The following is a 16,429-nucleotide window of genomic DNA, read 5'->3' on the forward strand; positions in this document are numbered from 1 at the left end:
ATGGTTTTCAGCTCTCAGATGCTGCTGCAGGATGAACTTTAAACCTCCATTAATGTTTAAACCTTAGACTCGATATGACCAAGCTCCAAGATGAGACAGCACTTAAGTGTATATGTAATTTTGTGTAAAGAGTTGGGCTTATGATTAGCTAACCTGTTATGTGACACTTGACCATTCTCAGTGTCACATCTTTATAACATATTCATGGTCATATTCCAAGCAAATCTTGGAGAAAAAGGAGCCATGCATGTGATGAAAGGACAGACTGAAAGATGCTAAACAGAGACAGAAACAAATGCATAGGAAGTTGACACATTTGAACCAAAATCTCCTGGACTTCAGAGGTTTAATTCCATATAATCTGCTATTTCCAGTACAAATCAAAGCTCAGTGCCACTGTTCTTTTCTTTGCAGACATAATTAGCTTATCTCTCACAGAAAATGCTGTTGATCTTTTACAAACTTTTACAACATGCTGACTTGAGAGACACGAGAGGTATATTGTTACATAATATGGAGTCATCATTTTTACAACCAGTGACACAGCATCATCCATGGATATTGCTTTGTATTAAAGAGACATTTATTCCTTACCTGTAGTGTTATTTATCAATCTAGATCAGGGGTCTCAAACTCAAACTACCTGGGGGCCGCTGGAGGCAGTATCAAAATGACCAAAAAGGACTCAAAATTACTTTAAAAAAAGACAGAAAAAAACCGAAATTACCTAAAAAAGACACAAAATGACCAAAACAAGACACAGAATGACTAAAAAAAAGACAAAAAGGCCAAGAAAAGACATAAAATTACAAAGAAAAGACAAAAAATGATTGAAAAAACACTAAATTACTTTTAAAAAGACACAAAATTACAAAAAACTACACAAAATGACCCAAAAATACACAGAATTACCAAAAAAAGCACAAAATTACCAAAAAAGACACAAAGTTTTTGTTTTTTTAAAAGGCACAAAATGACCCCAAAATGACACAATATGACCAAAACAATGACAAAATTACCAAAAAAAAGACACAAAATGACATAAAAAGACACAAAATGACAAAAAAAAAGACAAAATTACAAAAAAAACCCCACAAAATTACCAAAAAAGACAAAATTACCACAAAGAAAAGTAATTACACAACTTCCACACACAACACAGTAAAGTGCCATTCATATAAAACTCACATTAAACTTTCATATCAAGGTGGGGGCCACAAAATATCGTCATGAGGGCCCACGGGCCGCAAGTTTGAGACCCCTGATCTAAGGTTTACAGAGATTGGTCTCAAAAAGAGAAACCATCTTTTCTCTGCTAGCAGTGATGAGCTGCTTTTGACCAGCTTGCACATGGACGCTGTTTTAATATGTAAAAACATGAGTTGTGACCTGCAGCTGTCCTTCTTGTCTGAAAACAAGCCAGATTAGCTTTATGATTGGCCGTCAGACACGAGGTGGAGATTCACATTCAGCAGACACCAATTATGTCATAATGTAATACACTGAATGCTTTAGCCATTAAAAGAAGTGTTACATAAACTTACATAATAAAACGTTATATAATATCTCATCCTTAGTACAGAGCAGAGGTTCACAGACTACTTTTTGTGAGTCTGAAATAAAAAAAAAGTGCATTTCCCATCTTTCCTGTAGTGCTTTTTATCAATTAACATTGTTTTGATTGTTTTGATTGACAAACACTTGACCCTCATACCAAATTTCAGCCTCTTTGCACTGCAAAAAAAGCAACATGGTCTCACAGAAATCCGTGAAATAGCCACGGATTTCGCTTAACTCAAAATCCGTGGAATAGCCACGGAATCGCTCAAATTTCCGTGAAACTGACACGGATTTCGCTACAATGCAAGTTAATGACAGTCATATTTTTCTGGCGAGATCTTCACCACAAAGTGATTATGTACATTCACTGAGTGAAGATTTAGAAAATAAAACATATATTTCTCACTAGAAATGTGATCAAAATCCATTTTTATGCAGAAACTAAGTCAAAACATTAATTTTTCACTAAAAATGAGAGAACTGTCCGCCATGTTTTTTGTTCTGACCGCCTGGACCTTGAAAGTCACGTGACTTGGAACAAACCAATAGCCACGGGATATGACTGTCATTAACTTGCATTGTAGCGAAATCCGTGTCAGTTTCACGGAAATTTGAGTGATTCCGTGGCTATTTCACGGATTTCTGTGAGACCAGGTTGAAAAAAAGGTGTGTTAAAAACCAGATAAAACAGTAAATCTGAGGGAAATGATCTTGCTGCATTGACAGATAATTTACCTTGACAAGATTTCTTAAATTAAGATTATTAAATCTAGAAATAAGCATGTTGTACATTTAAAATAAGAAATTAACTCTTAAAAGAAGATAAATTATGTAACACTTCTAAATCTAAAGGTTTTTTTTATCTCGGTAAGAAACAAATAAACTGCAGTGCACTCATCAATTCATGCATGTAAGCTTATTTCTCTCTAATCGACTGACATTATTGTTGCTTTTGCTGCAGCACATGCTGTTCCTCACTGCATCCGGCTCAGCCATTTGTCTTAAAACAGACATTAAACTGTAATTGTCTGTGACTGTAGCTCAACAAGACACATAGTTACTGATTGTAGTTTCATGTACTGGCAAACCTGACTGCAGTTTTAAAAAACCATGTCAGAAGTCGTTGTCTATCAGTGCTTTATTTTGTTCCACAGAGTTGTAAAGACAGCAGTAAAAACATAAATTGAAGTCAGACTGGGGATACAAGCAAACACAGTGGGTGACTCAGCAACATTGAAAGCAAAAGACCATTTACATAAAAATATCCTACTCAACATATTCTGCCCTACAAAGTCTAACTGCAGTAACTAGCAAAAGGTAAAACTGAGAAAAAATGCTTTAAAGTTTTTTAACGTGTTTTAACCAGCCAGCCAAATTGGTTATATGTAGATAAGTGATATTACATTTATTTCTACATGTATTGATGATGTCATTTTTATGCTCAAAAATCATGATGATTTATTTGACTTTTGACCCCAAAAATGTAGTTACTGCACTCTGGTTTTGCTGTAAAAGGTTCTAATAGTAATGATAAATAGAGTGGAGTAACTATAATGTTGTCTTCTTTCAGCTTTTATATTTTGTTTTTAGTGAATAAACATTTTTAAATTGAATTTGTTAAAAGTGTATTCATAAGTGTTAAACAACTCTATTCAAAGATGTGCGAATTTTAGACTTAATATTACAAAGAAATGTTATATTTCAGTCTTAATATCATTTTATCTCACTATTTTTTACTTCATCACCATCTAAAGCAGGGGTCTCAAACTCAAATTACCTGGGGGCCGCTGGAGGCAGTATCAAAATGACCAACAAAAAGACACAAACTGACAGAAAAAACATGAAATGACCAAAAGAAGACACAAAATTACAAAAAAGACACAAAATGACTGAAAAAACACTAAATTACTTAAAAAAAGACACTAAATTACAAAAAAAGACACAAAATGACCAAAAAAAGACACAAAATTACTAAAAAAAGACACAAAATTACCAAAAAAAGACACAAAATTACTAAAAAAGACACAAAAATTATCAGAAAAAGGCTTCGAGTTTGAGACCCATGAGTCTAGATAATAGTTTCCCTTTCAAATAAAGGTATAATTCCTATAATTTTTATGTTTAAATTAGTATATATATCCAAAGCAGACCGTGGTAAGTGCAATAACTGCTTGGTTTTGAGTTGTATTTTGTGGTTTTTATATCATTATTTCTCTAAAATAAAGCAGAACTGACATCTAAAACTTTGTCACAAGATCAAACAGACATCAAGGAGTTCAATTTTAGTTATATCTCAATTTTGAACAAAAATGTAGCTACTGCAGTTAGACTTTGTAGGGCAGAATATACATATAGCTCATATTACAAACAACAAAAAAATATCATTAAAAAACACTATATTGTGACTAGAGTCTGGTGGATTTTCTGCTGTCGACCATGTTGGAGTCACTGGTGGGCATTTTCCTAGAATGAAAAGACAATGTTAAGATTATATAATTCTGAACTTTACTCTTTAACGGTTTGACTTTTTGTCCAGATTTCTCTTAATCACTAACACTATGTGCACATTATGGGCTTACTGTTGTGTCTTATGCAACCAAACAGAACGGACTGAGAGCAAAACTATGACACTGCAAAAAAAACAAAACTTTCGGGTCACGTAAGCCGGACCACTTAAATATTAAAATCAAATTCAGTCCTGGTGCCTGTTTTTCCATTTCGTATTTTTGATCTGATATTGAAATATGAAAAAACAAGCATTTTTTGTTTGTTTTTTGTGTTATAATAAATAACAAAATAAACAGTAATTTCTTCATTATTTGATTTTTGATTGCCAATTGAAAATGGAAAGAACGAATGATACACGGATTCAGAAGCCTCTCTATTGCGGAATAATATTTCTTCAGAACTCAAAAATCGAAACTTTTAAAAGCGAGACTGAAGTTTATGCATTTGTTTCAAATAAAAGTAACATTAATACATTTTTAAGAGCTTTTCAAAATCGTATTTAAGACATTTTATGAGAGTTTTAAGATAATTTAAGACATTTTAAGGCCTTAAATTCAAATTATTGGGTTTTAGATGTTTTAAGACCCTGCGGATACCCTTGACTTAGTGTGGATGTTTCGCCTGAAACAGACCACCATTAGAAGCCAATATTAGCCGTGTTTCCTTTAGGGTAAAGAGTGGCCGCTGGGAAACTCTCAGCCCACGCCCTCTCAAAAGTCCTCTCACTCTGAGTGTCTCCATTACAAAAAGGTCCCCAGAGGGATTCAGAGACTCTGGAGGTGACGTTTGGTTTTCAATCGTCACGACGGATTAAACACGGGAGACTCAACTGTGGCCGCCGTCGCTAACTGTGCACAAAGTCAGCAGCTGGTCATAAACAAAGCAGCATGGCTAATTATGCACAGCTTCTCCGCTGATCATAAGCATACACTGTAAAAATGTCCCGTTGTTTTTACAGAAAAAAACTGGCAGCTGTGGTTACCAGAATATTTCCGTAAAAAATAAAGTACATATGTCAAAATCTTTACAGAACAACTTGTAAATTTTACATCCTAAAACTGTAGTAATTTAAAAAAAAAAAAAAACATTTTAAAGTTGTAGATTATACCGTCCTTTACTGCTAATTTAACAGGATGATGCTGCTTTTATACTAATTATTTATGCAACATTTACATGCAGATTTTGCTTATTGTGCGTTGAATACCAGTAAATTAACATTCAGTTATTATTTATTGTACATTGAATACCAGTAAAATGTACAAGTTGTTCTGTAAAATTGTTTACATTTGTACTGTATTTTTTGCAGAATTAACCAGAAGTAACCACAGCTGACAGATTTTTTCTGTAAAAGCAACAGAATTTTTTTACAATGTAGTGATGGTGAATTAACCGGCATCACTAACTGTGCACAGAGTGTCTGGTGCTTGTTGTAAACAAACAGAGATCGCTAAGTGAACACCTCCTGCAGCAGCAGCACATACACACTGTACTGCTACAGAGCTAACTGTTAGCCTGTTAGCACATACACACTGTACTGCTACAGAGCTAACTGTTAGCCTGTTAGCACATACACACTGTACTGCTACAGAGCTAACTGTTAGCCTGTTAGTACATACACACTGTACTGCTACAGAGCTAACTGTTAGCCTGTTAGCACATACACACTGTACTGCTACAGAGCTAACTGTTAGCCTGTTAGCACATACACACTGTACTGCTACAGAGCTAACTGTTAGCCTGTTAGCACATACACACTGTACTGCTACAGAGCTAACTGTTAGCCTGTTAGCACATACACACTGTACTGCTACAGAGCTAACTGTTAGCCTGTTAGCACATACACACTGTACTGCTACAGAGCTAACTGTTAGCCTGTTAGCACATTCACACTGTACTGCTACAGAGCTAACTGTTAGCCTGTTAGCACATACACACTGTACTGCTGCAGAGCTAACTGTTAGCCTGTTAGCAATTTGCAGACTGGACGCTAAGGGGTTAATATCCCCTCCGGCTCTGTGACTGCAGCTGGGAGAGACTGCTGCAGGAGGACTGTGCCGCTTCGACTCGTTCTTACTCTTCTTAACGAGCCGCCGGCTCCCGCAGCTCGTTAAGAAGAGCCGAAAAGTTGCTAATTATAGCAACAAAGTTGCTAAGTTGACAACACTGCTTCTCCGGCTTTTACAAATGGCGCGTTTTGTTGTGGCGTTGAGTACTACGTCACATCCTGCTAAGCGATCTATCCAGTCAGTAACCAGGCTTTTTTCAGGGGAGAATAAAGACCCTGCTCTTCTACAGGGACGAAAAAAGTCTCGACAAAAGCCCACTCAGGACGGCTCATATTCAAATTAGGGGCGTTTCGGCGAGTGAGACCTGCCTCAATCCGGGTATTGCCTGCTAGTGGAAACAGCCCTATTACCACAATTCCTCACTAAACATGCAGCTTGCTTACCTGTTGCCCTCAGCATTATTAGTTGAATCAGGAAGCTCTAGTCTGGTGGTCTCAGGCAGCAGGAGGGCCAGAACTCCACTAATCATGTTCAGGCTGCTGAAGACGGCTACGGGTACGGACCAGTGGTACACGGACAGCAGGTTGAGCCACGGACACAGCAGGCCGGCTGCTCTTTGGCCGATGGAGCCAATACCAACAGCTGTTTGCCTAAAAGAACGGAGTTCCCTTTCAAATATATCCATTCAGAACAATTACATATTTTGTATACACTGAAAAAAAAAAAATCTGTTGTTTTTACGGTAAAAAACCCCCAGCAAAACTATGTGTTTCCTACAGTTTATGACAGTAAAAGTTTTTATGCTATTCTTTGATTTAACGGTAATTTAAAGACTACACTGTAGAAAAATGTTTTAAAAACCCTGTTGTTTTTACGGCAGCTGTGGTTGCCAGAACTTTACCGTAATAAATACGGTAGAACTTTTTTTGATATTATGGTAAAAGGATATTAGCACTGTTTGGCCATATAACTGACAAGAAAATACTTTATAAATGGTGCATAAATTACAGATTTTACCATTAAATATTACAGTATATTTTTGTTAAAGATATGGTGTTTAGTTCATTTAACAGTGAGAAAAAGTATTTTTTTACAAAAGATAAATGCAAAAATTACAGTGTTGCTTGTATATATATTACAGTGTATTTTGTTGCAAACATGGTGCCAGTGTATTTTACAGCGGAGTAATGTATTTTTTTTTCAAACTGTAAAAAATACTGTTTTGGCTGAAATATACATTTACAGTGTTTCATTGTTACTGAAACTGAATAAACAAAAAAAGACACAAAATTATAAGAAAAAAGACACAAAATGACTGAAAAAATACAAAATTATTTTAAAAAGACACTAAATGAACCAAAAAAGACACAAAATCACCAAAAAAAGACACAAAATTACCAAAAAAAAGTAATTAAAGGGACCTTCCAAACACAACACAGTAAAGTACCATTCATATAAAAGTCACATTAAACTTTCATATCAAGGTGGGGGCCACAAAATATCGTCACGAGGGCCACAATTGGCCCACGGGCCTCGAGTTTGAGACCAATGTTTTACGGTCTTTTACAGTTTTTCACCATAAAATCTGCAAACATTTTTTACAGTGTTCTTGTACTTTGCGTACCTGATAGAAGTGGGAAACAGCTCCTGGATGTAAACCATACACACTGAGCCGCCCCAGTTAAAGAAGAACTTCCCGATGGTAAAAAGGGCCGTGATAACAACAGCGCTGTCTGGAATGTAAATAGAAACACAGCGTATTAAACCACAGATAGTCATATGGACTTATTATTATCGTGAAGTGAATGTGAACATCAGGAAGTAGACCTTGAGGGAACGCCAGGGCTACGAGGCACACAGAGCTGCCGGCCACCAGGGTCATTATCAGAGACCTCTTCCTCCCGATCAGCTCCAGGACCCAGATACAGACCAGATGGGCCGGGGCCTCGGTGATACCGAACAGGAACTGGACCAGGAAGATGTCCAGACGGAGCTTCCCCACACTCAGAATCAGGCAGAAGTAGCCGAGATTCAATGAAAACCTGCAAATCACAAGAACACAAACATGATAGAAAAGTTTTATTAACCTTTTAGTGCTCAACATATAAACACCTTCTAATGCACAACATGGGTCAAAAATGACCCGCATTCATTTCCCATGTTATTTAATGCTGCTGTGTGTTTCTTTGCTCCATCTTTTTAAATCAATTTATTTTATGATTGAATAGTCCAAGTATTCTTTGAATATCTTTTTTTATTACAACCGATCGTTATATCCCAGGGCCGGCTCTAGCCCATTTGGTGCCCTCGGCGAGATCCATTTATGTTGCAGCTCCGCTTGCTGTTTCACGGAGGGGGGAACTCCCGTTTTTGTTTGCCCATGGTGCCAACCAGGCTATATAATTCAACTGTCTGTCTATATAATTATTCATTTGGAAAGAAGCACAGCTGGAGACGCTAACAAAGTTAGAGACAAGAGAGACAATGAAAGTGCAAACCCCGCTAAAAATGTGCTTAACTGTGTTAAGCTAGCTTTGCTTTATTTCAACCTAGCTAGCAAGCTAATACAAATGAAACGTCTTCACACAAAACGACATTTAAAAAAAGATTGGGACTTCTTCTCCTCCTTTTTTCTTCTCTTTCGATACTGAGCACCGGAGAGCTTTGACGGCCGTTTCATCTTGCAAGATTTATCAAAACATAACGTGTCTGTCACTTGACCTGACCTGACCTCTGTGACAGCGGTCTGACCGTCTAAAGGGGGGCAAGGCAATGACCACATGTCACGTGACTCAGCACCACAAGTGACAAAATGTCATTGTTTATGTGTTTCTTTATTTATTTGTTATATAAGATGTATCAAAACATAACGTGTCTGTCACTTGACGTGACCTGACCTGAAAGCGGTCTGACCGTCTAAAGGGGGGCAAGGCAATGACCACATGTCACATGACTCAGCACCACAAGTGACAAAATGTTATTGTTTATCTGTTTCTTTATTTTGTTAATATTTATTATTTTCAAGACAAAACATGAAGGGAGGGCAACAATGGGCATTGAAAATTATTATTGTTTTTTTTTTTTCTCCCTCGAGGGTGACTGGCGGCGCCCCTTCAGCAGATGTCGCTCTAGGCGGTCGCCTATGTCGCCTATGCCTAGAGCCGGCCCTGTTATATCCATTTTTCCTTTCATACTTTATGAAGAAAAAGAGTTTTTGTATTATTACATCAATTTTACACACATGGGTCAAAAATGACTCATTCATCCAAATTTGATTTAAAATTAAATGACCTAATACTATAATAATAGTAATTTGTTTTAAATAGTTACTTTAGCAGTAAGAGAGGCCAAACACTCATATATTTAATATATTTAATATGTTTATGTATCATTTTGTCACACATACAGTGGATCTGGAAGGTTTTCACAGCGCTTCACTTTTTTCCCATTTTGTTATGTTACAACCTTATTCCAAAATTCATTAAATTCATTTTTCCTTAAAATTATACACACAATACCCCATAATGAAATGTTTGACCCATGTTGTGCATTAGAAGCGTAATGATACAAAAAGGGTTTTATTCAAAAAGTAAGAAATGAAAACAAAAAATTAGGATGCATGATGATCAAAAACAAGTTGATATAGGAAAACCTGGAATACTGAATGATGAAATTAATTTATTGCAAAGATATAGAAAATAAAAACTCAGTCAAGTGACTTTAGGTCCATGTTGTGCATCAAAGGGTTTAATCAAATTAAAACTAAATCCCCAAATGTGCTTTACTTACCAAGCAATGGATATAATGAACAAATATTTCATCAGGACTGTCGAGGTAAAAATGTCTTTGATTCTTCCACGTTGGACTTCTTGTTTTTCAGTTACCTGAAGGGCAAATGCATTATTATTATAATAGGGAGGACAATTATAGCTGCTGGCAGGAATCTTACAGTTAATATTAACTATTCCATGAATTAGGCAGAAATCTCCTTAATTCAGAAAAAAAGGGTGAATAGAAAAAATGTTGCAACAGTAGTTACCAGAATTCATTGACACCACACTGCAAAAAATGTCTGTAGATTTTACGGCGGAAAACTGCTAAACCAGCTAAAGTTACTAGAAGAGAACAAAGCACACTGCCGAAAGTCAGCCCCAACTGGTCTACCATGTATTTACTAAGCATTACGGTAAGAACGTGTTAGACCCACCTTCAAAATAAAAGCAAACACATGTAGCTTTCAAAATAAGAGCACATGGATGTGTTAGCAGAGTCCACAACATAATTTACAAGAAGATTGTCAAAAATGATGCCTTGAATAAAAAAAGAAGAACCCTTATTCTCCTTTACTATAATTCATCATTTACAGATGCAATGATTAAAATTGAATAGTGGTATTGGAATATGCGAGAATCCACCAAATTTAGGTTTTTACAGCAAAAATAAGGCCTCTGCCCCTTCTTGATACAGTGGCTTCGTTTATTTTGAAATTATTATATTTTTAAATACCTGCAGGGAAGTTATTTATTTCTTTGTGATGTTTATATTGTTAAATTAACTTTCTGGTTTATAATGTGAATCAATTTCATCTGGTTGAGTTATATACAGTTATAAACTTTAATACGACAAATATCGAGTCATATTGAATATTGACACAAGGCAAAAAAATATTGTGATATCAAATTTAGGGACCCCTTGGCAACGATATACAGCATAAGGTTTCTAGGCAGACTATGGCTACCTACCAAAAAATACAGACCTTGCAAACCCAGAAGTCTCATTTAATCAAATGTCATAAAATCTGAATATGACTTACCTCGTCTAACATATTATCTGGGATTTTCTTTTTATTGATTGCTGCAACTTTGTGTATCAATTTATTTGCTTCCTCAGTTCTTCCCTGTCCAAGCAACCACCTGGCAGATTCAGGAATCCACCTGAAAAGATTCATCACAGTCCAAATATTCACTCACAAACTGTTATTCATTTATCAGAGTAGAAAACTGATCTACCTAGAAGGTTAATTGGAAAGCAGTCTCACAACAGGTATCATAGTACTCTAAGGTAGTGGTTCTCAAATTAAGTAATAAAGTAATCTTCTTCTTCTTCTAAATGGGGGTACGTGAGATTTTAAAATATATATTTAAAAAGTAGCATCCAGGCAAAAATCCTTTAAAAATAATTATTATATAAATATTTTAGGAAAGTATAAGTATAACTTCATAAAATTAATATTATATTCAGTAGACTGTTCAATTTCATTCTCCTAAAAACCTAAAAGTCTCCCCCATACCAGGATGGTTCGACCCAACCTGGCATCACCTGTCAATCACCTGAAAACTCAAAGATGGAGTCGAGGTTGAAGCGTAGCTATAGTAGTTATAGTTTTAAATGGTTCTATGCTCACTGCTTTTACTACATTAGTTTGAATCACTACATTTTAGTGATGACAAATATTTGCAATAAATTTAGTCATGGATTATTAACATTTAAAATGTTTGAAATGGGTTTTTTTTCAAATGTTTGAATTTTTTATGTGTTTATCAGTTCCAAAGTTTAATAAATCAGACACTGATGGTACAGCGCTCTGTTTTTAAGTCTTTTTTTTTTCAACCTAAAATGTTTTGCCCTGGTTAACCCATTGACGCCTAAAAATGCCTGTAAAACCTCTGGGCGATTTTAAAATAAGCCCCTAAAACCTGAAGTTTTTCTGGAAAGTGTCAACTCTTCTACTAAATAATAGATTTTTCAGCCTCTGTAGCAGATAGAAATGAAATTCAACAAGTATTTGAGAGCTTATACAAATACTACAAAACTACGTATCCGCTTTCCAGGCTTCAATGGGTTAAGGGGTACTTGGCTGAAAAAATATTTCACAGAGGAACATCACTGAAAAAAGGTTGAGAACCACTGATCTAAGATGTGCTCATGTCCAGTACTGAGTAAAAATAATTAAATCAAATAACACATACCATGAGTACAACACTACTAAGGCCTGACCTCCTGCGATCACATACTGAGCTTTCCTCCAGTCACGGATAACGTAGACCAGACCGGCCATGACACACTGTCCCACAGCTGCAAACATCTGGCCCATACAGGAGGCGAAGGACCTTCTGCTGATCCCAATCCACTCTGTAGCTACAATCACAATTATAACACCAAAATCACTGCAGAGCTACATTTAATTATTAATTATAATTTAATTATTAATTTTTAACCCATAAGAACCCATGGTGACACCGGTGTAACAAACACTTTAAATCTTCTAGATTCTCCCATATTCAGCTTTATGCTTCACATTAACTCATTAAATCCCTAAGCAAGACTTCTTCAAAATATGTGTGTGACTGGAAACAGAAATGTGAAAAAGTAGATCATTTCAAAAAGCTTATTTTTTTGTTACGAGGCTAAGTTTAAACTCATTTAACAATTCTAATTCCTTAATAGAGTGTCCTTTATTACATTTAACTTGTTCTGACCATATTTCCTGAACAAATTAAAGTCACAATTTTGATGTTATGGATATGCAAACAAAAAGGCAAATGGTTATTTGTTTTTATTTATTATTGATTCATTCTTATTTTGTTACTTAAAAAAGAAGAAATCTGAAAAATAATTTATTGTTTAACAGCACTATTAATGTCACAGTTTTGATATACTATGTTGTGAAGATGCAGAGAAAAAGGCAAATTTATGTTTCTATAAGCAGAAAATGTGGCTAGTTTTTTAAATTTTTAAATTAAGAAATATCATAAACATAAATACCATAAACGCCCAATGTATCTTATATGTCACATCACAGATCTTTGACATTTAGGGGTAGTATTTTTTTTTTTCCAAACATAATAAATGGTCTGCGGTATATCCTCCATAATGTTCTTTAACCCTTTATCGGGCGAAGAACTATATTTGGTAACTTCAGGTAATATTTCGAGAAAAAAGTTGCAAATTTACTAGATTAAAGTGGCAAATCTACAAGCAAAAAAGTTGCAGATTTAAGAGATTTAAAGTGACAAATCTGCAAAAAGAAAAGTTGCAGATTTACGAGAAAAAAGTGGGAGAAAAGCAACTTTTTTCTCGCAGATTCACCACTTTAAATCTCATAAATCTGCCCCTTTTTTCTCATAGATCTCGGAAATCTCATAAACTTTTTTCTCAAAATATTCCCCCCTCCCCTGTGTCCGTATGTTTTTTTACACATTCTGGTTGTATGTAATATCCTCCAATATTCTCTAGGGTTGAAATTTAGAATTTGCAAGTATTTCAATGAGTGTCCTATTAAGGGTTAAAGATTGCTGGGTCTGGGTTCTTATGGGTTAAATGCCATGCTTGTGGTCATATATCAACCAAACATTGATTGTAAACTATAAAAAGAAGTCTACTGTACCTAATACAGTGGAGTTGATTCGGTATCCTCCGAGTGCAACTGCAATAAGGAACTGTGCCACTATGTAAACGTAGACGTTTGGAGACAAACCAGAAACTATGGCGGTTATCAGCATGATGACAATCGGTAACTGGGTGGTTCTCCTGCGGCCGTACCTGAAGTTTAGAGAGAGGGTGACCGTCAAATTAAAGGTTTGAAGTTCATCCAAAAGCTTTTCTATTACACCAGGGATACTCAACTTGCTTGGCCCGGGGGGCCGCTTTTGCAAAATGAAAGGAGACCAGGGCAATTTTACAAGTAATATAGCTTGTTTGATAAACAAACTATATTTTCACTGCAAAAAAAGGTGTGTCTAAAAACCAGATAAAAACAGTAAATCTAAGGGAAATGATCTTGCTGCATGGACAGATAATTTACCTTGACAAGATTTCCTGAATTAAGATTGTTGAATCTAGAAATAAGCATGCTGAAGAATAAGAAATTAACTCTTAAAACAAGATAAATTATCATTTCAAACTTCTAAATCTGAGGTTCCAACTGGTGGGAGGCCCTGCTTAGCCTGCTGCCCCCGCGACCCGGCCCCGGATAAGCGGAGGAAAATGAATGGATGGATGGACTTCTAAACCTAAAGTTGTTTTTTTTTATCTTGGTAAGAAACTAATAATCATCAGGTCACTCTGTTCGGGCCAGTTCATCACTGCTTGCAGCTTTAATTTATCTTGTTTTAAGAGTTAATTTCTTATTTTAAGTGTTCAACATGTTTATTTCTAGATTTAATAATCTTAATTTAAGAAATCTTGTTAATGCAGCAAGATCATTTCCCTCAGATTTAGTGTTTTCATCTGGTTTTTAGACACACCTTTTTTGCAGTGTTGATGTTTTATATGTACTCAGAGTAAAACAAATCCCATTGTGAATCAACTTTTTCATTGTTAATTGTTTGGCCACTGGGAACCATATGGCAGATTTGGAGTTCTTGCCATGAGGTGAGTACCACTGCAACACTTCACACAAGCCTGAATTTTTTTTTTTTAAGTCACTTACGATTCAGCCGTCGGTCCAAAGAGAAATGAACCAACGAGTAACCCGCCCATGAAGACGGTCTGCACAACTTCAGCCAACTTTGAGCGCTCACACACGAGATCAAACTGCAAAACAACAGTCAAACGCAGCTGAAAGCACAAATTAAAGATTATACTTGCACTGTAAAAAATGCAATTACATAAAATTACAGTATGAAAAAACAGAATGGTAAATAAAAATACAGTATTTCTACTGTAAATAATAATAACAGTAAGTTACTTGTTAATTGCTGCCAATAAGTTACTGTATAAACTACAGTCAATTCTTTACAGTGTAGTTATTCCAAATGTTTAAATTTTTTGGCAACGTTTTAAATGAGACTTGTAGAATAAAGTGATTTTGACAGAAACAACAAAACAATTTTAAGCCTCGTAACCTCCTACATTGATAACGATCATTGTAAAAAAATGTCTGTAGATTTTATGGTGAAAAACTGTTAAACCATGACACTAAAAGACCGTAAAATGATAAATGAGTTATTTCAGTTTCAGTTATAATGAAACACCGTAACTGTATATACCAGCCAAAATGGTATTTTTTTTACAGTTTTTTATTTTTTTAAATACATTAATGGTAGCAAAAATATACTGTAATATATATACAAGCCATCATTTTTGCATTTATTTTTTGTAAAAATACTTTTTCTCACTGTTAAATGTACTAAACACCATATCTCTAACAGAAATATACTGTTGTATTTAATGGTAAAATCTTTCATTCATTCAGCATTTATAAAGTATTTTCTTGTCAATTATATGGCAGAACAGCGTTTCTTTTGATGGAAAAACTATTTTTTATGGTAAACAGTGCTAATATAATTTTAACGTAATATTACAAAAGGTCGCAACGTATTTATTACGGTAAAGTTCTGGCAAACACAGCTGCTGGTTTTTTACCGTAAAAACAATAGGGTTTTAGTTTTTTTACAGTGTAGTCTTTTAATTACCGTTAAATCAAAGACAAGCATAACTGTAGTAAACACACAGTTTTGCTGTAAAAAGAAAACATTTTCATGTAAAATTAATGGAGAAATACCATGAAGTCAAAATGACAAAATTACCCTAAAAATAACGGGAATATTCAGTCTAAACTACAGATATTTACATTTAAATTTACAGTAGAAAACCCACTCACTGTATTTTTTACTGTGAAGTTCCAGCAACCATAGCTGCTGGTTTTTTACCCTAAAAACAACAGTTTGTTTTTTTACAGTGTGACTTACATCAGTGACTATGGTGGCCTCATACAGGCTGTTGCCATAGACCCATCCATTGTGGCACCCTGTGGTCTCATTGAGTCCGTACTCCCTGATGTCTCCAATGTCCCAGTCCACAGGAACAAACATCTGACACCTGCTGAAGGTCCCATCCTCCTCCCGGGGCAGAGTCAGGTTCAGCTGCTCATCTGTGGTCAGGTTAGAGTCAGCCTGAAGGATCCAGTCTGTGTTACAGTGTCGCTCTGGATCAGACTGGATAAAAATAAAACTGCTGAAGAAGATGGGCAGCAAGATATTCGGGAGGGTTAACGCTAAAAGGACGACTTTCTGGAAGACTCCGAAGTCACCGATAGTTTTCAGAATCTCTCCAAAATCCACCATTTTCACAGAGCATTTGTGTGGAATGAACACAGCCAGACTTTCTTATCAAAGCAAAGGTTGAAATAAATGTTTAACCATCACATTTTAGTCAGTAACTAAACGTCTGGTGAGGAAGCGTTTCTGGGCCAAATGGTTGTCCTGTAACTGAAAAAAAAAAAAAAAAAAAAAAAACTAGGACTGAACAGGACTGAACAGGTCCGAGCAGAGTGGAGCCGTCTGGGGGCGGCGCTGTGGGCTCAGTCCCTATGCGTACCAAATGGCATGTCTCTGTAAAACATGTTACTTCCT

General features: G+C 35.6%; 1 protein-coding gene across 1 annotated transcript; it reads right to left on the minus strand.

The window, feature by feature from the left end:
- Window positions 1–3,898: 3,898 nt before the first annotated feature.
- LOC131980466 (solute carrier family 22 member 13-like) lies at window positions 3,899–16,141 on the minus strand. Its single transcript, XM_059344713.1, has 10 exons — window positions 15,767–16,141; window positions 14,506–14,609; window positions 13,462–13,616; window positions 12,044–12,212; window positions 10,888–11,008; window positions 9,864–9,958; window positions 7,902–8,116; window positions 7,699–7,807; window positions 6,518–6,724; window positions 3,899–4,023 (listed from the first exon to the last, which is right to left on the minus strand). The coding sequence occupies exons 1-10, from the start codon at window positions 16,139–16,141 to the stop codon at window positions 3,966–3,968; spliced, it is 1,608 nt and encodes a 535-aa protein (XP_059200696.1). The 3' UTR covers window positions 3,899–3,965.
- Between the last annotated feature and the right edge of the window lie 288 nt (window positions 16,142–16,429).

Source organism: Centropristis striata, chromosome 11 (assembly GCF_030273125.1).
Source record: "Centropristis striata isolate RG_2023a ecotype Rhode Island chromosome 11, C.striata_1.0, whole genome shotgun sequence".
In the NCBI taxonomy this organism is placed as follows: domain Eukaryota; kingdom Metazoa; phylum Chordata; class Actinopteri; order Perciformes; family Serranidae; genus Centropristis; species Centropristis striata.